General features: G+C 50.8%; 1 protein-coding gene across 4 annotated transcripts in view; it reads left to right on the forward strand.

The window, feature by feature from the left end:
* Positions 1-376: 376 nt before the first annotated feature.
* LOC144776709 (retinol dehydrogenase 8-like) overlaps positions 377-16803 on the forward strand; it is a 234220-nt gene continuing 217793 nt past the window's right edge. Inside the window, exon 1 of one of the 4 annotated variants that reach the window (XM_078659282.1) lies at positions 377-457. Coding sequence is in view for 1 of the 4 variants with exons in the window: in XM_078659280.1 (XP_078515406.1) it covers positions 660-744 (85 nt within the window). In the remaining 3 variants the exon portion in view is untranslated. Of the gene's footprint in view, positions 458-651; positions 745-16803 lie in introns of those variants that run through there. The other 3 variants (XM_078659283.1, XM_078659281.1, XM_078659280.1) reach the window with 3 other exon arrangements.

Here is a 16803-nt window from a genome sequence, read left to right on the forward strand (position 1 = left end):
TTTAGATCTACCACAGTTGCAATGTTACAGCTCAGGTTTTTCCGAGAGTTTCCTGCCATTATATAGTTTGCGTATTGAGATCGCCTCTCTCTTAAGGGCACCCTCACAATGGCCGCACACACCTGCATACCATGATTCATTATTTGTTAGGCCATGCCAATGCAGCATACATGCATATTTCGGTGACTGACCAGAACGAGGGTGCAACCACTTCTGTTACATATACAACCTTTGACCATGCTCCCTTGAGGCCTCAGACCCTTCTGCACAACCAGGCATCTTACTAGACGATCCCCAACGGACGCGTCTCACGGTGAAAGGGCGTTCCAGGATACACACCGTTGATTGGCCCAGAGTAGCCAAGCCCTTTTTTACACTTAGCATCCAGCGGCGGCACCGTGATTAGATGCATCGAGGCAGCGACGTGTACTGATGGCTGCTGATTAACGCAGAACAGGTATGAAATCGAACATAATTTCAGCATCCGAGTCAGGCTCCCTCTATGCCATCCACTGTATCGGCATAACCGATCCTTTCCCTAACTTAATGTCGAAATCCAGCTTCACTGGTTTCATCACATTATGCTTCGAGTTTTCCCATTGCGGTTTTTCATGTTTTCTGACCTACTGGCCTATTATGTTAACTCCCTAGAACGGTGCATGTTGTGCACTGAACCCAAAGAATGGCCACGGAAACTACACGTGACATGCTGTTTTCAATTCTTCCATGAGGAATATTGTCCGAGTAAGTCCTCCCCGGTTCATCTCAATATGTTTTTTGGCTTTAGAGCCAATGACAGTCCTTTGAGACCCTTTCTCCTCCTGTTTTGTGTTGTAGAATTTCAAGGAGCACGCCCAGGCCCAAGACACGACGGTACAGACATTGACCGTCAATTAATGTAGGTACTTCCTGCATTCTCTTCTTCATTCTCAGACAGCACACCACACAGCAATCTAATTTCAGCCTTCGCATTATTTCATAGGCTCTCTATCCGCCGTCCTGACGAAGACGCCAACATGAGGCATGAATAACCCTTAAGAGCACATGGGGGTCGAAACGTAGACTACGCCAACCGAAACACACCATAGGATTTAAAGAAAAGAATGTACTTAGCCTATGTGTGATGCTATTTGGGAACGTTGATAATATCTTGATTGTAAAGGCGTTTCTGATTTTAACGCGATGTTTCTAATGTTACACCACCTTTACCCAGTCCCTCACAACTTCTTGCACTCCCCTTCCCCTTTTCACTGAGAGCACTTTAAATGTAATGACTTTTACAATTACTTTGAATGCTGTTGAATATATGAGATCCAATATTTTGAACAAACCACAGAAACAATCGATTGCAGAAATAAATGCAATTTGAATTTGAACATTGTATTTGTCTTTTAAATTGTTCAGTTATATTTAGTAAAATGAATATGTGGTGTTTGTCTGTATGGAGTAATACAGAATAACCTGTAAACCAATTGATTTCTAACTCGGACCACTTCTTTTTTGTACTGATCTATTGACCCAGGTCTACGAGTTCTAAGGGCTCACCCCTTTATAACTCACACATGTTACACTTTAGAGACAGAGACTTGCTGCTCCATAAGGCCTGTACTGATGGCCCGTTCCACGTGGGTAATAGTAGGGTCACTCTGTTCCCAGACTACACCTTTGAGACTCAGCGGCGCCGCGCGTCCTTCCAGGCAGTCAAAAAGGAACTGCGGCTTACTGAAGAGACCCTGCTTTCGCGAAATGGCCAACTTCCGACGCTGGCGTCCCTGCAGGGTTTCCGGGGTTGGGATTCTATTGGAATCTCGAACTTGGGACACGTTTTGCTGGGCACGTCCCTTAAGTCATTTCAGGAACTCAGCCAAAAATATTGCATGCCCCGGACGCAGTTCTTTAAGTACCTGCAGTTTCGCCATGCCATTGCACCCGCACTGGAGGGCCTAGACTCTCTGCCCGAATTTAGCCCACTAGAAGCAAAGGTGTTCATGGGGGATCTAGAAGACAAGAAGATATCCCGTATTTATCAGACCTTGGTCATACACTGTTCGTCGTCCTTACAACATCTGTGGGAGGTTTGGGCAGTGGAAGTGGGGGAACTGGAGGAAGAAGACTGGCGGGAAGCTCTTGAGGCCCCAAGGGGAGCGAATATAGCTGTACGCCTGCGCTTTATCCAATTTAAATATTTGCACAGGGCCTAATACACCAGAGAGAGACTGTGGAAGGCAGGTTTGTTTGCATCCCCCGACTGCCTGAGATGTGGTCAAGCAGTTGGCACTTTCCTGCACACGGTGTGGAGTTGTGACAGATTGATGCAATGGTGGACAGGTGTATGGGACTGCCTGTCGGAGGTGCTGGGCTGGGAACTCCCACGCACCCCCAAATTGGGGCTACTTCATGTCCTTGAGGAAATTGGGGGCAATCTATATAAGAGACATCTGTTGTTACTGGGCCTTACGGTCGCGAAGAGGGATATAGCTAAGGCCTGGAAAGATCCTCGGGCTCCTAGAGTGACATTATGGAAGCAGGGCCTTGATTTTTGTATGGGATTGGAACGGCCTGTGTATGAAGCCAGAGGATGCCCTAAGAAACACTACAAAATATGGAAACGATGGGCAGATTACCGGGGGATATGGCTGGAGCAGCCAGCAATGCTTAGAGATAATGAGGGGCCTATGTGATGGTGCTAAGGGGCGTTATAGTACACAGAGTTTTAGTATATGTATTCTGCTTCTGCATTGTACAGGGACAATGTAACACTGTGCGGGGGGGGAATTAGGGTAGGGGGGGAGTTAAGGAAGGGGGGGATAGGTAGGTGGAGGGATGTTGGGAGATTTGGGGGTATAGCTATATGCTTTATGGATCGTAATTGATGATGAAATGACTTGATTGCAGTGCCTCCGGGGCTCTGAGTGCTGCATTTGTATTGTGATCTTTCAATAAAAAGAGTTGTTAAAAAACAAAAAAAAGGAACTGTGGGCGGAGGGGCTCCAGTACTCCCTGCTGTTTCCTGCCAAACTCCGAATAATCCTAGATGGGAGAACTTGCTTCCATGAAACACCGGAAGATGCGTGGACATGGCTGGAATCTTATAGAGCTGGTAAAGATGGATTGGAACGACACTCCCAGAACCTCGCCGAGAACCTTCCGCTCCGGAAGTCACAGCGGATACGGCGCCGGGGACTGCAGAAGCCATCTAATTCACAGACAGAAGTGGAGCGCAGGGGTGCAGTGGAGGCGGTGTCGGCCATATCTGGTGACTTGATGGCGACTCCGCTGCTGGAATCAGACTTGGAGAAGGACAAGGAGCACTCGGAGGCTGAATGACCAGGATCCGACAGTGTACATTTGCCGCTGGTCACGCCTGGAACGGCGGATGGACTCCTGGATGAGTAACTTTTAAAATTTATGTGAATATGGAGGGTCTGTTGAACTGGGAACGAGCGGGCAGACGTTGCTACGAACTTAATGTGTTGCTACCTGGGGCTGTGGATGGGAGGAACTCCAGGCTGGGTCCCAAAACAATGCACTTGGATACTGACTAAATGTTAAGGGGTGCTAGTAAAAAGTAGGGGGGGATTGGAAATGTTACGTTCTTATGGGGCCTTCGCGGCGCTAATTGGGTGTTGCTTTACCTGATTGTTGTTTGATTGCTAGGCTCTATCCAGCCCCCACCGGATGGTCCCCAGTTAGTACGCCTTTAATACCTTTAGGGGCGATTGTTGGGTTAGTTTGATGGGATTCACTATGTTAGTGCCTGTTCTAGGGAGGGAGGGAGATGTGGAGGGTGGTTTGGGATTGTTGGGGCAGGGGGGTATCATATCTGGGCAATGGGACTCACCGGCGTGTCTAGGAAGGAATAGTAATTTTTGGTGCTTTATACAACTGAACAATTCTATTATTAAAAATTCTATTAAAAAATATTTATACAGCGCACTATCACCATCGGTTTCTTGGCGCTCTTGATAAAGATTGCGGTGATCCAGGAAAGGGGGATTAATCATAAGCCGCTTGAAAGAGCAAAGTTTTTAAGAGAGTACGGAAGCTATCGTACTTAGGACAGAGACGAAGAGAGAGGGGTAGGGAATTCCAGGTGGCGGGAGCCAAGACAGAGAAGCTCAGGCCACCGTGCCTTTTTCTTTTAAATCTGGGGACCTCAAGGAGATTCAAAGATGCTGAGCGCAGAGCTCTGGCAGGAGTATGACGGGTCAAGGCTGATGAAATAAACTTAGGGGCCGCGTCCTCTAGGGCCCTAAAGGTGGTGCATGCCAGTTTGAAGATACACCGTTTTGAGACAGGGAGCCAATGCAGACTGCGGAGTAAGGGAGTGACGTGCTGGTGTTTGGGCTGGCAGAAAATCAAGCGGGCAGCTTGGTTCTGCACCAACTGAAGTCGATGAAGGTGACATGCCGGAATTCCTGCGTACAAGATGTTGGCGTAGTCAAGCCTGGAGGTGATGAGAGCAATGACTACCTGGGTCAGGGCTTCTTTGTTTAGAAACCTACTAATCTTGCGAATACGCCTGAGATGGAAAAAGCAGGCAGAAGTTACCGCGTTGATGTGGGGTCTCATAGAAAGATCTTGGGAGATGGTCACCCCCAGGCTTTTGACTGAGCTCACAGGAGTGGGTGCCGTCCCCAGAGATGTAGGCCAAAAGGAGGCATTCCATGGGTGATTGGGGCCACCCACCAAGACGAGCTCAGTCTTGGTGGGGTTTAACTTTAAGTGGCTGTGGTACATCCACTCAGCTATGGTTAGCATAGTAGACTGAAAATTAGTGCAGGAAGGGGGGAGGGAATCGACAGGGAAAATTAACTGCAAATCATCGGCATAATTGTAAATTGTGACCGGAAAGTAGCGGAGTGTGGCTAACAGTGGTTGGAGGTATAAATTAAAAAGAAGAGGGGATAGTGCCGAGCCTTGTGGGACTCCACAGTGAAGGAGAGTGTAGGGCGCAGAGAAGGTGGAAAAGTGAACGGACTGTGAGCGTTGGTGGAGGAAGGATTTAAGCCAGTCAAGGGCCACTCCTTGGATGCCGGCGTTGGAGACACGGTCGATCAAGATGGTGTGATCGACCGTGTCAAACGCCGCAGAGAGATCCAATAGGACAAGGGCTTGAGCGATGTTCTTGTCAGCTCCTTTCCTGAGGGTGTCCATGACTGCCACTATGACCGCCTCGGTGGAATGGAGGGGTCTAAATCCAGCTTGTTGAGGATCCAAAAACAAAGATTGTTCTATGAAAGAGCTCAGGCAGCGGGTCACGTAAGTTTCCAGAATCTTGCCTAAGTAGGGGAGGAGGGAAATAAGTCTGTAATTACTGAGTATGGTAGGGTCTGCATTGGGTTTCTTAAGAATTGGTAAAATGGCAGCTTGCTTGAAAGAAGATGGGACCACTCCGGTAGCAAGAGAGTTGTTGAGTAATGCTAGCGGAGGGCCCGGGCAAGCAAGGAAGGCTCCTTTGAGAACCTGAGGGGGGCAGCAGTCATTAGGGGATCCCGAACTGACTTTGTGAAGAAGTGATGAAAACTCTTGTAGAGAGATCGGTGGGAATTTGGACAAGGTGCTAGTGTTTTGGGGAGGTAGAGGAGGAGGCGTAGGAGATGCAGGGGTAGGGATGTTATGTTTTATGGTTGTTATTTTTTCTATGAAATAGGAATTGAGTGAGTTGCATAGGGCTTGTGTCGGCTGAGGTTGGGGGGTGACTCGGTCTGGAAGGGAGAGCTCATTTACGATTGAAAAGATGTCTTTTGTTTTATTATTCGAATTCAGAATTTTTTGTGAGAAGTAAGCTGTCTTGGCTTCCAGAATAGATTTTTTATAAGTTTTTAAGGACTCAGTGTATATGAGTTTAAGTTGGGGGTCGTAATGGCGACGCCAGCGGCGCTCTGTTTGCCGCAGGGCGAGTTTGTCTGCTTTAAGTTGGTCCGTGTACCAGCGTTGAGCATCATGGGGGCGCATTGTTTTGATTATTTTCAAGGGGGCAGCTTTTTCGCTAGCCAGGCATAACCATTCATTGAGTTTCTCAGCCTGGTTCTCTACTGAGGATAGCGGCAATGGTGCCGAGGATGCCAGTGAGGCGTAGAAGTCAGGAAGATTAGCCCTTTTCCAATTGCGGGCCATCTTGTTCTTAGTGCGAATGGAAGGACACGAGGTGTGAAGATGAAGGTGAAAGGAGATGAAATAGTGGTCAGACCAAGAGCATGGGAAGACTGAGGGGGGTGAAATGTCGAGATTGGATGTCCAGACTTGGTCTAGAGTGTGACCTTTCATATGGGTGGGGGAATGAATATGTTGTGAGAGGTTCATGCCTTTGAGAAGTTCAGTGAATTCCACTGATAAGTGGCTTTCATGGACATCCGCTGGCCAATAATTGAAATCGCCGATTACGATGATATTGGCATGGTTGATCGTAAGTTGAGCGATAGCATCGCTGAAAAGTTTGGGGAAAAGAGGCATCGGATCAGGGGGTCTATATACAATAACACAGGCAAAAGATGATTTAGGGGAAGTGAATTGTAGCGCCAGGTGTTCTGTTTTAGGAATGGGGGCCATCGTGATCTCCGAGAAGGTATGGATAGAACGAATGATAGCCGCCACTCCGCCACCGGTCTTTCCAGCAGGCCGGTTGGCGTGCATGATATAATATCCCGTAGGGATAGCAGCAAGAATATCGGGGGCAGAATCTTCGGTAATCCATGTTTCTGCTAGGAGAAGGATATCAACAGAGCCTTGGTGCAATAGTTGAAAAATTTCAAGCTGGTGTCGAATGAGGGAACGGGTGTTAAGATAATAGATCAATAAAGAGGTGGCGAGCTGAGGAACAGGGGGGATGGGGTCGTGAGGATCGACCGTAGGTGGGAGGTCAGGAGGGACGAGAATGCCACATGTCAGGGCCGCATTGGCGGCTCGGGCGGGAATGGGGCCAGCGTGATTGAAACTCTTTAGGTCGGCAGGGGTATAAGAAATAAAATCGGCATTACGACGGGGCCCTGGGCCTGGTCGGCCGCGGACGGGCGCAGACGGGCTTGACTTATGCGCGACTTCGGCGCGAAGTCGGCGCTCCCGCTGCGCTCGTCCGCTGCGCGTCCTCCATGACGCCATTAAATACTGAAGGGGAGGGAGCACTAGCCCGCTAACCTGCAAGAATGCAGTGCAGGGCGGAAGTGATGACACTGCCAGGAAGTGGGGTGCCTCGACCTGACCCTCCGCACAAACGGCACAAGCCGGGGCGGAACGGGGCCACAAGGGGTTAAGAGGCAGGTGAGAGTGCCCTTGAGTGTCTCATGAACAATATGCAATGTGAGCAAAATAAATTGTTACCGTGCTTTTAAAATCAGCAGAAAGTTACAACAGAGGAAATCACATTACCGTTTTAAAAATGATAAGACCAGCGTGCTGGTAAATCAGCAACGCGTTTTAAAAGAATTACAATTTTCCAGCAAGAGCACAGCAAAGCCTACATGCGCAGCCTAGATCGCCGCGTTTTATCAATGAGGCAAAGCTGTAGACAGTGTTTTAAATAGGCGGAAGGCTCGGCAGCACTAGCCCGCTAACCTGCAAGGATGCAGTGCAGGGCGGAAGTGATGACACTGCCAGGAAGTGGGGTGCCTCGACCTGACCCTCCGCACAAACGGCACAAGCCGGGGCGGAACGGGGCCACGAGGGGTTAAGAGGCAGGTGAGAGTGCCCTTGAGTGTCTCATGAACAATATGCAATGTGAGCAAAATAAATTGTTACCGTGCTTTTAAAATCAGCAGAAAGTTACAACAGAGGAAATCACATTACCGTTTTAAAAATGATAAGACCAGCGTGCTGGTAAATCAGCAACGCGTTTTAAAAGAATTACAATTTTCCAGCAAGAGCACAGCAAAGCCTACATGCGCAGCCTAGATCGCCGCGTATGAGTCCATTACCTGATGTAAAATGCATGACTTGGAATGTGCGGGGGTTACACTCTATGCAGCGAAGGTGTAAAGTTCACTCATATCTAGTACGTAGGGGCGCCGAGATAGTATTCTTGCAGGAAACACACCTGACTAAGCCTGAGGGGTTAGCATTGCAGCGCAGATGGTGGGGACAGCTCTATTATACTACCTATTCAGCTTTTGCGAGGGGGGTGCTGATTTGGGTCAGGGCCGGGGTCCCCTACCAGATGACAGACCAGTGGATAGACCCTGAGGACCGCTATGTAGCTGTTAGGGGACGCCTGCATGGGAGAGATGTAACCGTCTGCAGCATCTATGCCCCTAATGTAGAACAGGCGACTTTCTTTGCTCACATGTCCGATACCCTGGCTGTTTAATTCACAAACTCCGATATTGTTGGGAGGGGACTTCAACTCCATTGCAGATGTGACCATGGATAGATCCCATCCCCCATTACCCGCTGCCCCAATTCATAAACTATCAAAGGTTAGAGCCCAGTGGCAGGATAGCTGGGGACTTATTGATATATGGCGTGCGCAGAACCCCGGTGAACAAGATTACTCCTATTTCTTGGCTCTGCATGATTTGCACGTGAGCCTTGATGCGGTTTTGTGTAGCGCTGGCCTTGCTCCTTTGGTAATTAATAGCGAATACTTATCGCGTACCATCTCGGATCATAATCCGTTGCTGGTGAGTTTCTGCTGGACCCTGGAGCACCCAGCGATCCCAACCTGGCGATTGCGTCCGGAGCTGCTGGAAGAACCGGTCTTCCGAGCTGAACTGGAGTCGGAGATAGAGCGGTACTTTAGATAAAGAGGGCACCGCTACGACAACCGCCTTCGAATGGGATGCATTCAAAGTGGTGATCCGCGGATTCTGCATAGCTAATTGGGTGGGAGTGCGGAAGACGCTGTTGCAGGAGATAGACATAGCAGAGGAGAACCTTAGGAGGGCCGAACAGACCCACTCCACTAACTCAGAGGCGTGGGAGGTGGTTCTGAACTTGAGAGAAGCAGCGGCGGTGGTCGTGGAGCGCTTGAGATGCTTCAACCACAAAGCCTATTTGGCCCGCGCACTTGCTGAGAGTGACAAGGTGGGTACTTTACTGGCATGGCTGGCCAACCCCCTCCCTAAATGTGTTCCTATATTGGCGTTGGCATCCTCGTCGGGACGATTAGAGTACACCCAACTTCAAATAAATGCTAGTTTTCGTAATTACTATGCTGACTTATATGATAGCCAGTTACAGGCTGGGGACGCAGACGTGCAGGCTTTCTTGGAAGATTTGGAGCTGCCCACCGTCGATGCGGAGAAAGCGGACTCTCTCGGCAGGGATATTATGCTCCCTGAAGTCCGATGCGCTATTAAACAGCTGGTGCGTAACAAAACTCCGGGAATTGACGGTCTACCCATCGAGTTTTATTCGGCTTATGTCGACATCCTTGCCCCTAGATTGCTATCGGTGTATAAGGAAGCCAGGCAGTTGGGGGTGCTGCCGTCCTCGACTAAAGAAGCCATTATCATCCCTCTACTTAAACCAGGGAAGGCCCCAACGGACCCCTCTGCGTACCGACCCCTATCCATGCTCACCACTGACTATAAAATTCTGAGTCGTATTCTGGCCACTCGACTACTCCCACACATGTTACGCCTGGTTCATCCTGATCAGGCCAGCTTCATTCCTACTCGCAACACTGCTGGTAGTATACGCAGGTTGATACGCATATTGGGCGGAGACCACGGTGAGGACTGCCAAGCAGTGGTCCTCCTGGTGGACATTGCAAAGCATTTGATAGCTTGGAGTGGCCCTACTTATTTTCTGTTATGAGAGCCTTCGGGCTCGGGGAGGGATATGTCCGCTGGACTGAAATTTTGTACTCGTCGGTAAGCGCTAGGGTAAAGGTGGGAACGGTCATCTCCTCCTCGTACCCGGTGGGGCAAGGCACCCGGCAGGGTTGCCCGCTCTCCCCATTATTATTTGCCCTTGCCAGAGACATTGGCAACTTGTGCCCGATTGGGAAGAGCATTTCAGGACCTGCGTCTCCGAGTTCGGATGCACTTTATCTCACTATATGCGGACGACCTCTTGATGTTCTTAAAGGACGCCAGGGAGGCATTGGAGGGAGCGCGTGCTCTCCTTCGCAGGTTTGGAGACATCTCTGGTTTGAGAGTAAACTGGGCGAAAACCTGTGTTTTTCCGGTGGATCAGGCATGCGATCCGCCCACGTCTGTGCACGATATCACGTGGGAACCTCATTGCCTCCCTTATTTAGGGACGCATATTTATCATAACCAAGATGATTTACTCGATGGTAACATTGGAAGGGCAAAGAGAGCTCTTAAGTGCAGCATGCAATTTTGGGGAACATTACCATTGTCGGTGGCAGGCCGTGTGGCACTGTTGAAGATGGTGGCACTCCCCCGACTACATTATTTTTTCAGTACATTGCCAGTGTGGATACCTGTCGCCCTTTTCCGGCAGCTTCGTTCTATGTTGAGCGGCTTTATCTGGAGGAGTGGGAGGCGAAGGGTGGCGCTGGACACACTGATGCGTCCAATAGAGGAGGGGGCACTCGCTGTCCCTGATTTCGAACTCTATTACCTGGCTGCACAGTTCCAGGGCCTCACCCAGGCAGTAGCGCAGGAGTTTAGGGGACCCGAACGGGAATTCGAGCCAGACATGCCACGGCACGTCCTGTCATTTGTGGTATTACAGCAAAAGTTGCGTGCGGACTCATTATCCGTGGAGGAACACACTCTGAGGCTTTGTTGGAAGCGGTACCACAGCAGAGTTGGAGTGCAGCGCCCTTATGCCCCAGAGATACCATTGGGCATGTGTACAGCACCTCCGCGTGGCGGAGATTGGTCGTCCCTTGCTGAGTGGGAGACTCTTGGGCTGCAGGTTGTGGGAGACTTGTACGACGATGGCGTCTTCTTGCCTTATGATGAACTGCAGGAGAGATATGGACTTCCACGGGGTCACTACTTAATCCATACTGCCTTAATTGCTGCCATCCAAAAATACTTGGGAACGGGCCTATTAGAGCCACCGGTGAATGCGGCATGCCAATATGTAACGATGTCGGCGGGCACCTATAAGGCTGTCACCTGCTTATATAGACAAATTCTTGAGATGGGGTTGTCACCACTGCAGAGACTACGCTCCCACTGGGAGGCAGATATGGATAAAGAAATACCTGACTCGGTCTGGACGCAAATAGTTAAGAGGGCATGAAAGGGCACTAGAAATGCTAGATTTCAATTAGTTCATTTCTTCATATTGCATAGGGCGTACCTTACTCCAGCGAAGATCAATCAGTATTTTCATGTAGAGAATGCACAATGCCCACGCTGTAAGTTGAGGGATGCGGCCTTTTGCGTATGTTATGGGATTGTCCACAGCTGGGGACTTACTGGGAGGATATAATTACATTATTAAGTAATATAACGGAACAACAGATTAATCCAGACAAAGGAACCTGCCTATTACATTGGTTTCCCCATACTAGTAAGACAAAATTGATGAGTAAATTGCTGGACTTGGGGTTGGTGTTGGGCAAAAGAGAAATTACGTCCCATTGGAAGGCTCCGGGAGGACCCAGTTTCACCAGATGGAGGGCTGCGTTGCTTACATGGACGGGGAGTGAGAGTATGGTTCGCCTGTAGCAGGCCCAAAGGTCCCACAATGATAAGGCACTAGAAGCAGCGCGGGTATGGGAGGCCCTGGTCACAGAACTGAGGATAACAGATGCGGACTCTGACTTGGAATTGAGCGCACCTACTGGGGATGGTGACTTGTAATGTAGCTACCCTATGGTAACGATATGGAGGTACACGGAAAGGGTTTTTTCCCCCCTTCTAATATAGTCACAATATTCCATATTGCTGTGTATTTGGTACCATATACATGTTCAATCATTATAACTTATTGACCTGTTAGAATGTGTTGGTTTAATTGACACGCCGGTGAGTGGGGATGGGAGGCGCGAGGGTTGAGGGAGGGCAGTACAAGCTGACCTATTTATGATAAGGCCTTGTGCCGCAACATACAGTGCTAGCATGAGAGTCCCGGTGCTAATATGGAATTATTCGCAGACTGAGCAAGTTGATGACAATTGTTTTTCTTTTATCGTTTATTTAAATATTCTGTTTTGAATGTACCGTCACATGTCATATATTGTTGCACACGCCTTGGCAAGGCCACGCTCATGTGTAGATTGGAATGGTCATCTTGTACGCTAGTTGTGTTTGGAAAACAATAAAAATATATTTTTTAAATAAAATAAAAATTAAAAATGTTGAAATCATACTCCAACATTGATTATAGTGTTGGAAGTATGATCCCATGTACTGGGGGGTCCCCTAAACTCGCAATAACAGACTTTCAGGTCCCTCCTGCTGCTAAGCCAGGCTCAAGGAGGAGAAGGTGGAACAATAGGTTTCATGTCGACGGGAGGTGTGACCACCTCCGAGACACGACTTATTGTATTGGGCTGGGGTGGGGGCGCCACCAGACTGCTTTGAAGGGCACAGATGATGCTCTCCTTGCATACTCCACTTTGAGCCAGTTCAGAAACCCTTGGTTCCTGCTCTGTTGAGAAACTGGACAAAGGACAGGGGATTATCCTCCCCTCTGGGAAGCCCCTTCTCTGGGCGGGACCCCCGAGTCGTCCCAATGAGTGAATGGATGACTCTTGTATTTGTAAAGCGCGACTGTTGCTCCGAATGTCCAAGTGGAGCATCCTGGCGCTGAGCGGTAATTTAAATAAAGTTCAATGCGTTTAGAGCATACATTAACATAAGCAAAGGTCCCTATATAAGAAAATAGCATAAAGACTGGCGCTGCAAAGATTCAGTTATTCAGTTGCTTCTTTAAGAGAGGTTCTGAATCAATGAATCTGAGATATCTGGGAAGGGGATTCCGCGACCTAGTCCCCAGGATGGCAAGAGATTTGCCACCTTTGATCTTGTACCTGAACTCTGACAGAGACTACTAGCCGCAGATTCCTTAACGTAGAATTATCCCCAGGCGTGAGACTGGATCCGGAAAACTTTTTTGCCGCAGCATCCCAGCGCGCCGGGGGGACGGCACCATGTGACTCCGCCCTGACGTGGTCCGCACTCGTGACGTCAGCGTGGATACATAAGTCCCAACCCTGCGCGCCTACGTCAATAGTTTTTTCCGCATGCAACGCAGATCCGGATTGTGTCCTGGCCTGGTTTCAGGCCTTCCATTCTTTTCATGCTTTGGCGTTAGTGGTACAGTGTGCGAATGCATTTGGGCTTCAAAAAGTGCACCTCTTGTGCACGTCCCATGTCCGCCATGGACCCTCACCCGATCCGCATGTGGTGCCTGGGTGAGCACCACGACTCAGCACCTAAATCACGGCGGGAGCGCCGAATGAAATTGCTGTCAGAGCGCTTGTCCAGGTCGGTGTCATCCCAGTGTCCGTCTTCTACCGTGGAAGCAAGGAGCCACCGGTTTCGTCTGCGACATCGTCCTTCGCCACGGCCCCAAGGGCGTGGTTCGCCAGCTGGTAGGTCCTTTAGCTTGTCTCCGAGACCCTGTCCTCCTTCGGCGGTGGGCGCCGGCTCCCCTCGGGTCATGCGCCCCGGCCTGTCGACTTCCTACCCGCCGTTTTCCAGCGTCGGGGCGACTAGGGCCCAAATGACAGCCTATGCTATGGGTCTGCAGGCTTCATTGGGCTCTCCTCCACCTCCTGAGATGTCCGCGGATCCCTTGACTCATGCAGGGACTTCCACAGAGTCGCTGGCCGCTCCGGCTCTGGTGCCGAAGGTCTCTGCTTCAGGTCGTAGGAGGGTGGTGTCGTCGAGGTGTGGTCCTTTGGGGCTTCCCTGTTCAGCACCTGGCTTCCCAGCTTTGCTGCAAATCCCTACGGGGCTCCCTGTGGCATCGCAGGAGATCGCCGGGAGTCTGGGCTTGCCCCCGAGTCCCCCTCGCTTCTCTACGCAGGCGGCTGCCTCGACAGAGACAGAGATGGCCCCGTTTTTGGCACCGGGAGCCTTCCTCCCCAGCTCCGGTGGAGTCACAGGTGGAGGCTGGGACCTGGGGTGCTTTTCCGAGTCCCTCTCGTTCCTCGACGCGGGCGGATGCCCCGTTTGAGGCCAGGCCGGCGCCTTTTTGGCGCCGCTCCTTTGCCGTACCGGCGTCAACCCCGCCCCAGTCTCCTGGGGAGCACGTGGTGGCGGAGGTCGACCTGGTGCTGCAAGTGCCCACTCCGGCGCCGACCGACGTCCGTCAGGCACCGGTGGCGGACTCCATGGACCGCACCAGCAGCAGATTCTTGATTCTTCTCCCGAGGTTCCTTCCTCTCCGGAGGTCTGTCATCTGTTGGTGTCTTCCTCCCTGGAGACGGGACGCCGTATTTTTGCATTTTCGCCGGCATCTTCCAGGGAGGGCTCCTCCTCGTCGTCCCCACGGCCTACATCCTCAAACCCTTCTTTCCGTGACTCGCGGCTGGCTTTCCACCGGCCTCTCTGCACTCCCCTGGAGCCCCTCACGTTCTCCATTTTTCTGTGGATCCCCGACTATTCCGGGGCTGGCCGCTTCCTTCTGCAGCTGTACTTGGGAATGGACGGCTCAGTCTGCAGCCGTCGCCCACAGAGGAATTACTTTCTCCTCCGCAGCACCCTGCGGAGGCCAGAGTTGCGTTTGTTCGGGCTATTTCCACAGCTGCTGGTATTCTGAGGATGGGTGAACCTGTCACTCCATTTCCTACAGACAACCTCTTGGAAGTTCTCCACCAGGGCTCTGGTGGACGGGAGTTGTTCCTCCCTTTTGAAGCGTCACTCCATAATTCTCTTATGGGGGCGTCCTGCCACAGGCGATCCGGTGCCTCAGGCGCTCCTGCATCGCCACCGTCCTGCTCCGCATGACCCGGTCTGGCTTTCTTTCCACCCTACTCAAGGCGCTCTTCTGATGAATGCCTTTCCGTGCTTGCCTGTGGTGTTGTTTCCTCCGTCTCAGGAGGCCGGGTGGTTAGATTCATGGGTGCGTAATGTCTACGCTTCTTCCAGTGCTGCCTTGGGGGCGCTTAACACTTTGTGTGTTGACCAGGGCTACTTCCAGCCTGTGGGACTCTGTGGAGTCTTTTCTTTTTCATGTCTCCCATGAGGGTGCCCGTGCTGATCTGTGGGGCCATGTGTTGGATGGTAGGGAGTTGGCCGCATTTATTCTTTGTGCGGCTTTGGATGTTGCCGATGCTCTCGGCTGTGCCATGGCCACTTCTGTGGCTCTCCGTCGCCATGCTTGGCTACGTGATGCTATTTTTCCTGAAAATATTAGGGAGTGTCTGGTTGACCTGACCTTTGATGGGGTCCTTCTGTTTAACACTCATCCGGACTCCACCATTCAGCGTCTTCTTGCGGGCCCCGTCCTCCTCCTCCTCCTCCTCAGTAGGTGGGTTTGTTGATCCTCCGGGACTTGGTGGGAGTTGTTATCCCACTTGCTCCAGGTGTTTGGTGTTTGGAGTAGCTGTTACACTTTCTATGTGGGTTGCTGTGCCCTCGGGGTCCTCTCGTTGGCCCCTCTCTTCAGTGAGCTGCTGGTTCAGCCCCCCATTTTTGGACAAGGATTACCTTCTGGCTGATTTCTAAGCCTTCTGTGGTTTCTGCCGCAGGTTTATAGTTTTGTTCTCTGATGCAGGATTTTTCCTCCCTAAGAGTGGTACCCATACTTTATTGGGACGTGTCCACCCTACGTGGGGTACTTGTAGCTATTGTATAGCCCTGTCTTATGCCGGGAAAGTGTGGACTCCTCCTTGCGGGTTCCTCGCCTTTCCTGGTGTTGTTGGTTTGGTTTCTTGGCCATCTACGACGTTGTCTGCCGTTCAGCCTGGTCCTCTGTCTGGTGTTCCAGAGGGGTTATTTTCCTGTGTTGACGGCTTGGTTCGTCCTATTTGTTTCTCCTCTTATCTTCCAATTGGTCACTTGTCAGCTCCCAGCTGTGCCCGCCTGCTCTTCTGGTCTACGGCCATGGGCCTTTTAGTGGGGCCTGGCGCCCCTGCTTCTTATTTTGCGGAAGCCTTGTAGGACTATGTTTTTCTTCTCCCACCTGCCTAATTGCTGAGGTGCTGTTCTGTCTGATCTGTTGACTTCCAGCTGCGATGGATTCGGCTGCCCTCTTCACTAGGTGTGTTCCCGGTGGAGGGCTCTTGTCTTTGTTTCTACCCCTTTTCCTTGGAGTCTCTGGGTTGCTCTTCTTCCTCGGTACTCCTCTGTGTTGCCTGTCCCTTCGGGTCTTCCAGTGGAGGTCCCTGGTACATTGACTGCTGGTCTCCTTTCGTATTGCCCTTGCTTTCTCCTGCTTTGTGAGGGCTGGGCTGCCTCTTTGAACATTATAACACATCCCCTGTGGGGCTGGTGTGCTTCCACGATGTGGAGGTTCTCTTCTGCTTGGGGGGACTGGGCTCTTTCCCCTGTCCCTGTGACTCATCCCCTGTTGGGGAGGACTGGGCTTTTTTCCCTGTCCCTGTGATTTGACCCCTGTTGGGGTCTTGTTTTCGCCTGAGCTGGAGAGGCCCTCTCGCAGACCCTCCTTCCCCTTGGGTATGGCTAGGGTATCTATTCCACGTTAAGGAATCTGTGGCTAGTAGTCTCTATCAGATGTACGAGTTACTTACCTTCTGTAACGTTGTATCTGGTAGAGACGATTCTAACAGCAGATTTCTTCACTTACCGCCCTTCCTCCTCGTTCTGCGAGGACCCTTCTTTGGTCTTCTGCACTCGCCTGCCTTCAGGTGGTTGTCTTCTGCAAGTGCCTTTTTTTACTCCCTCCCTAGGGGGATGCTAGTCTTGTTGTTTGCTCCATTTCTTCCCTTCTGAGGATTGGTTGATGATTTCATGGGTGCTTCTGCGC

The sequence above is a fragment of the Lissotriton helveticus genome, chromosome 1_1 (assembly GCF_964261635.1).
Source record: "Lissotriton helveticus chromosome 1_1, aLisHel1.1, whole genome shotgun sequence".
NCBI lineage: Eukaryota > Metazoa > Chordata > Amphibia > Caudata > Salamandridae > Lissotriton > Lissotriton helveticus.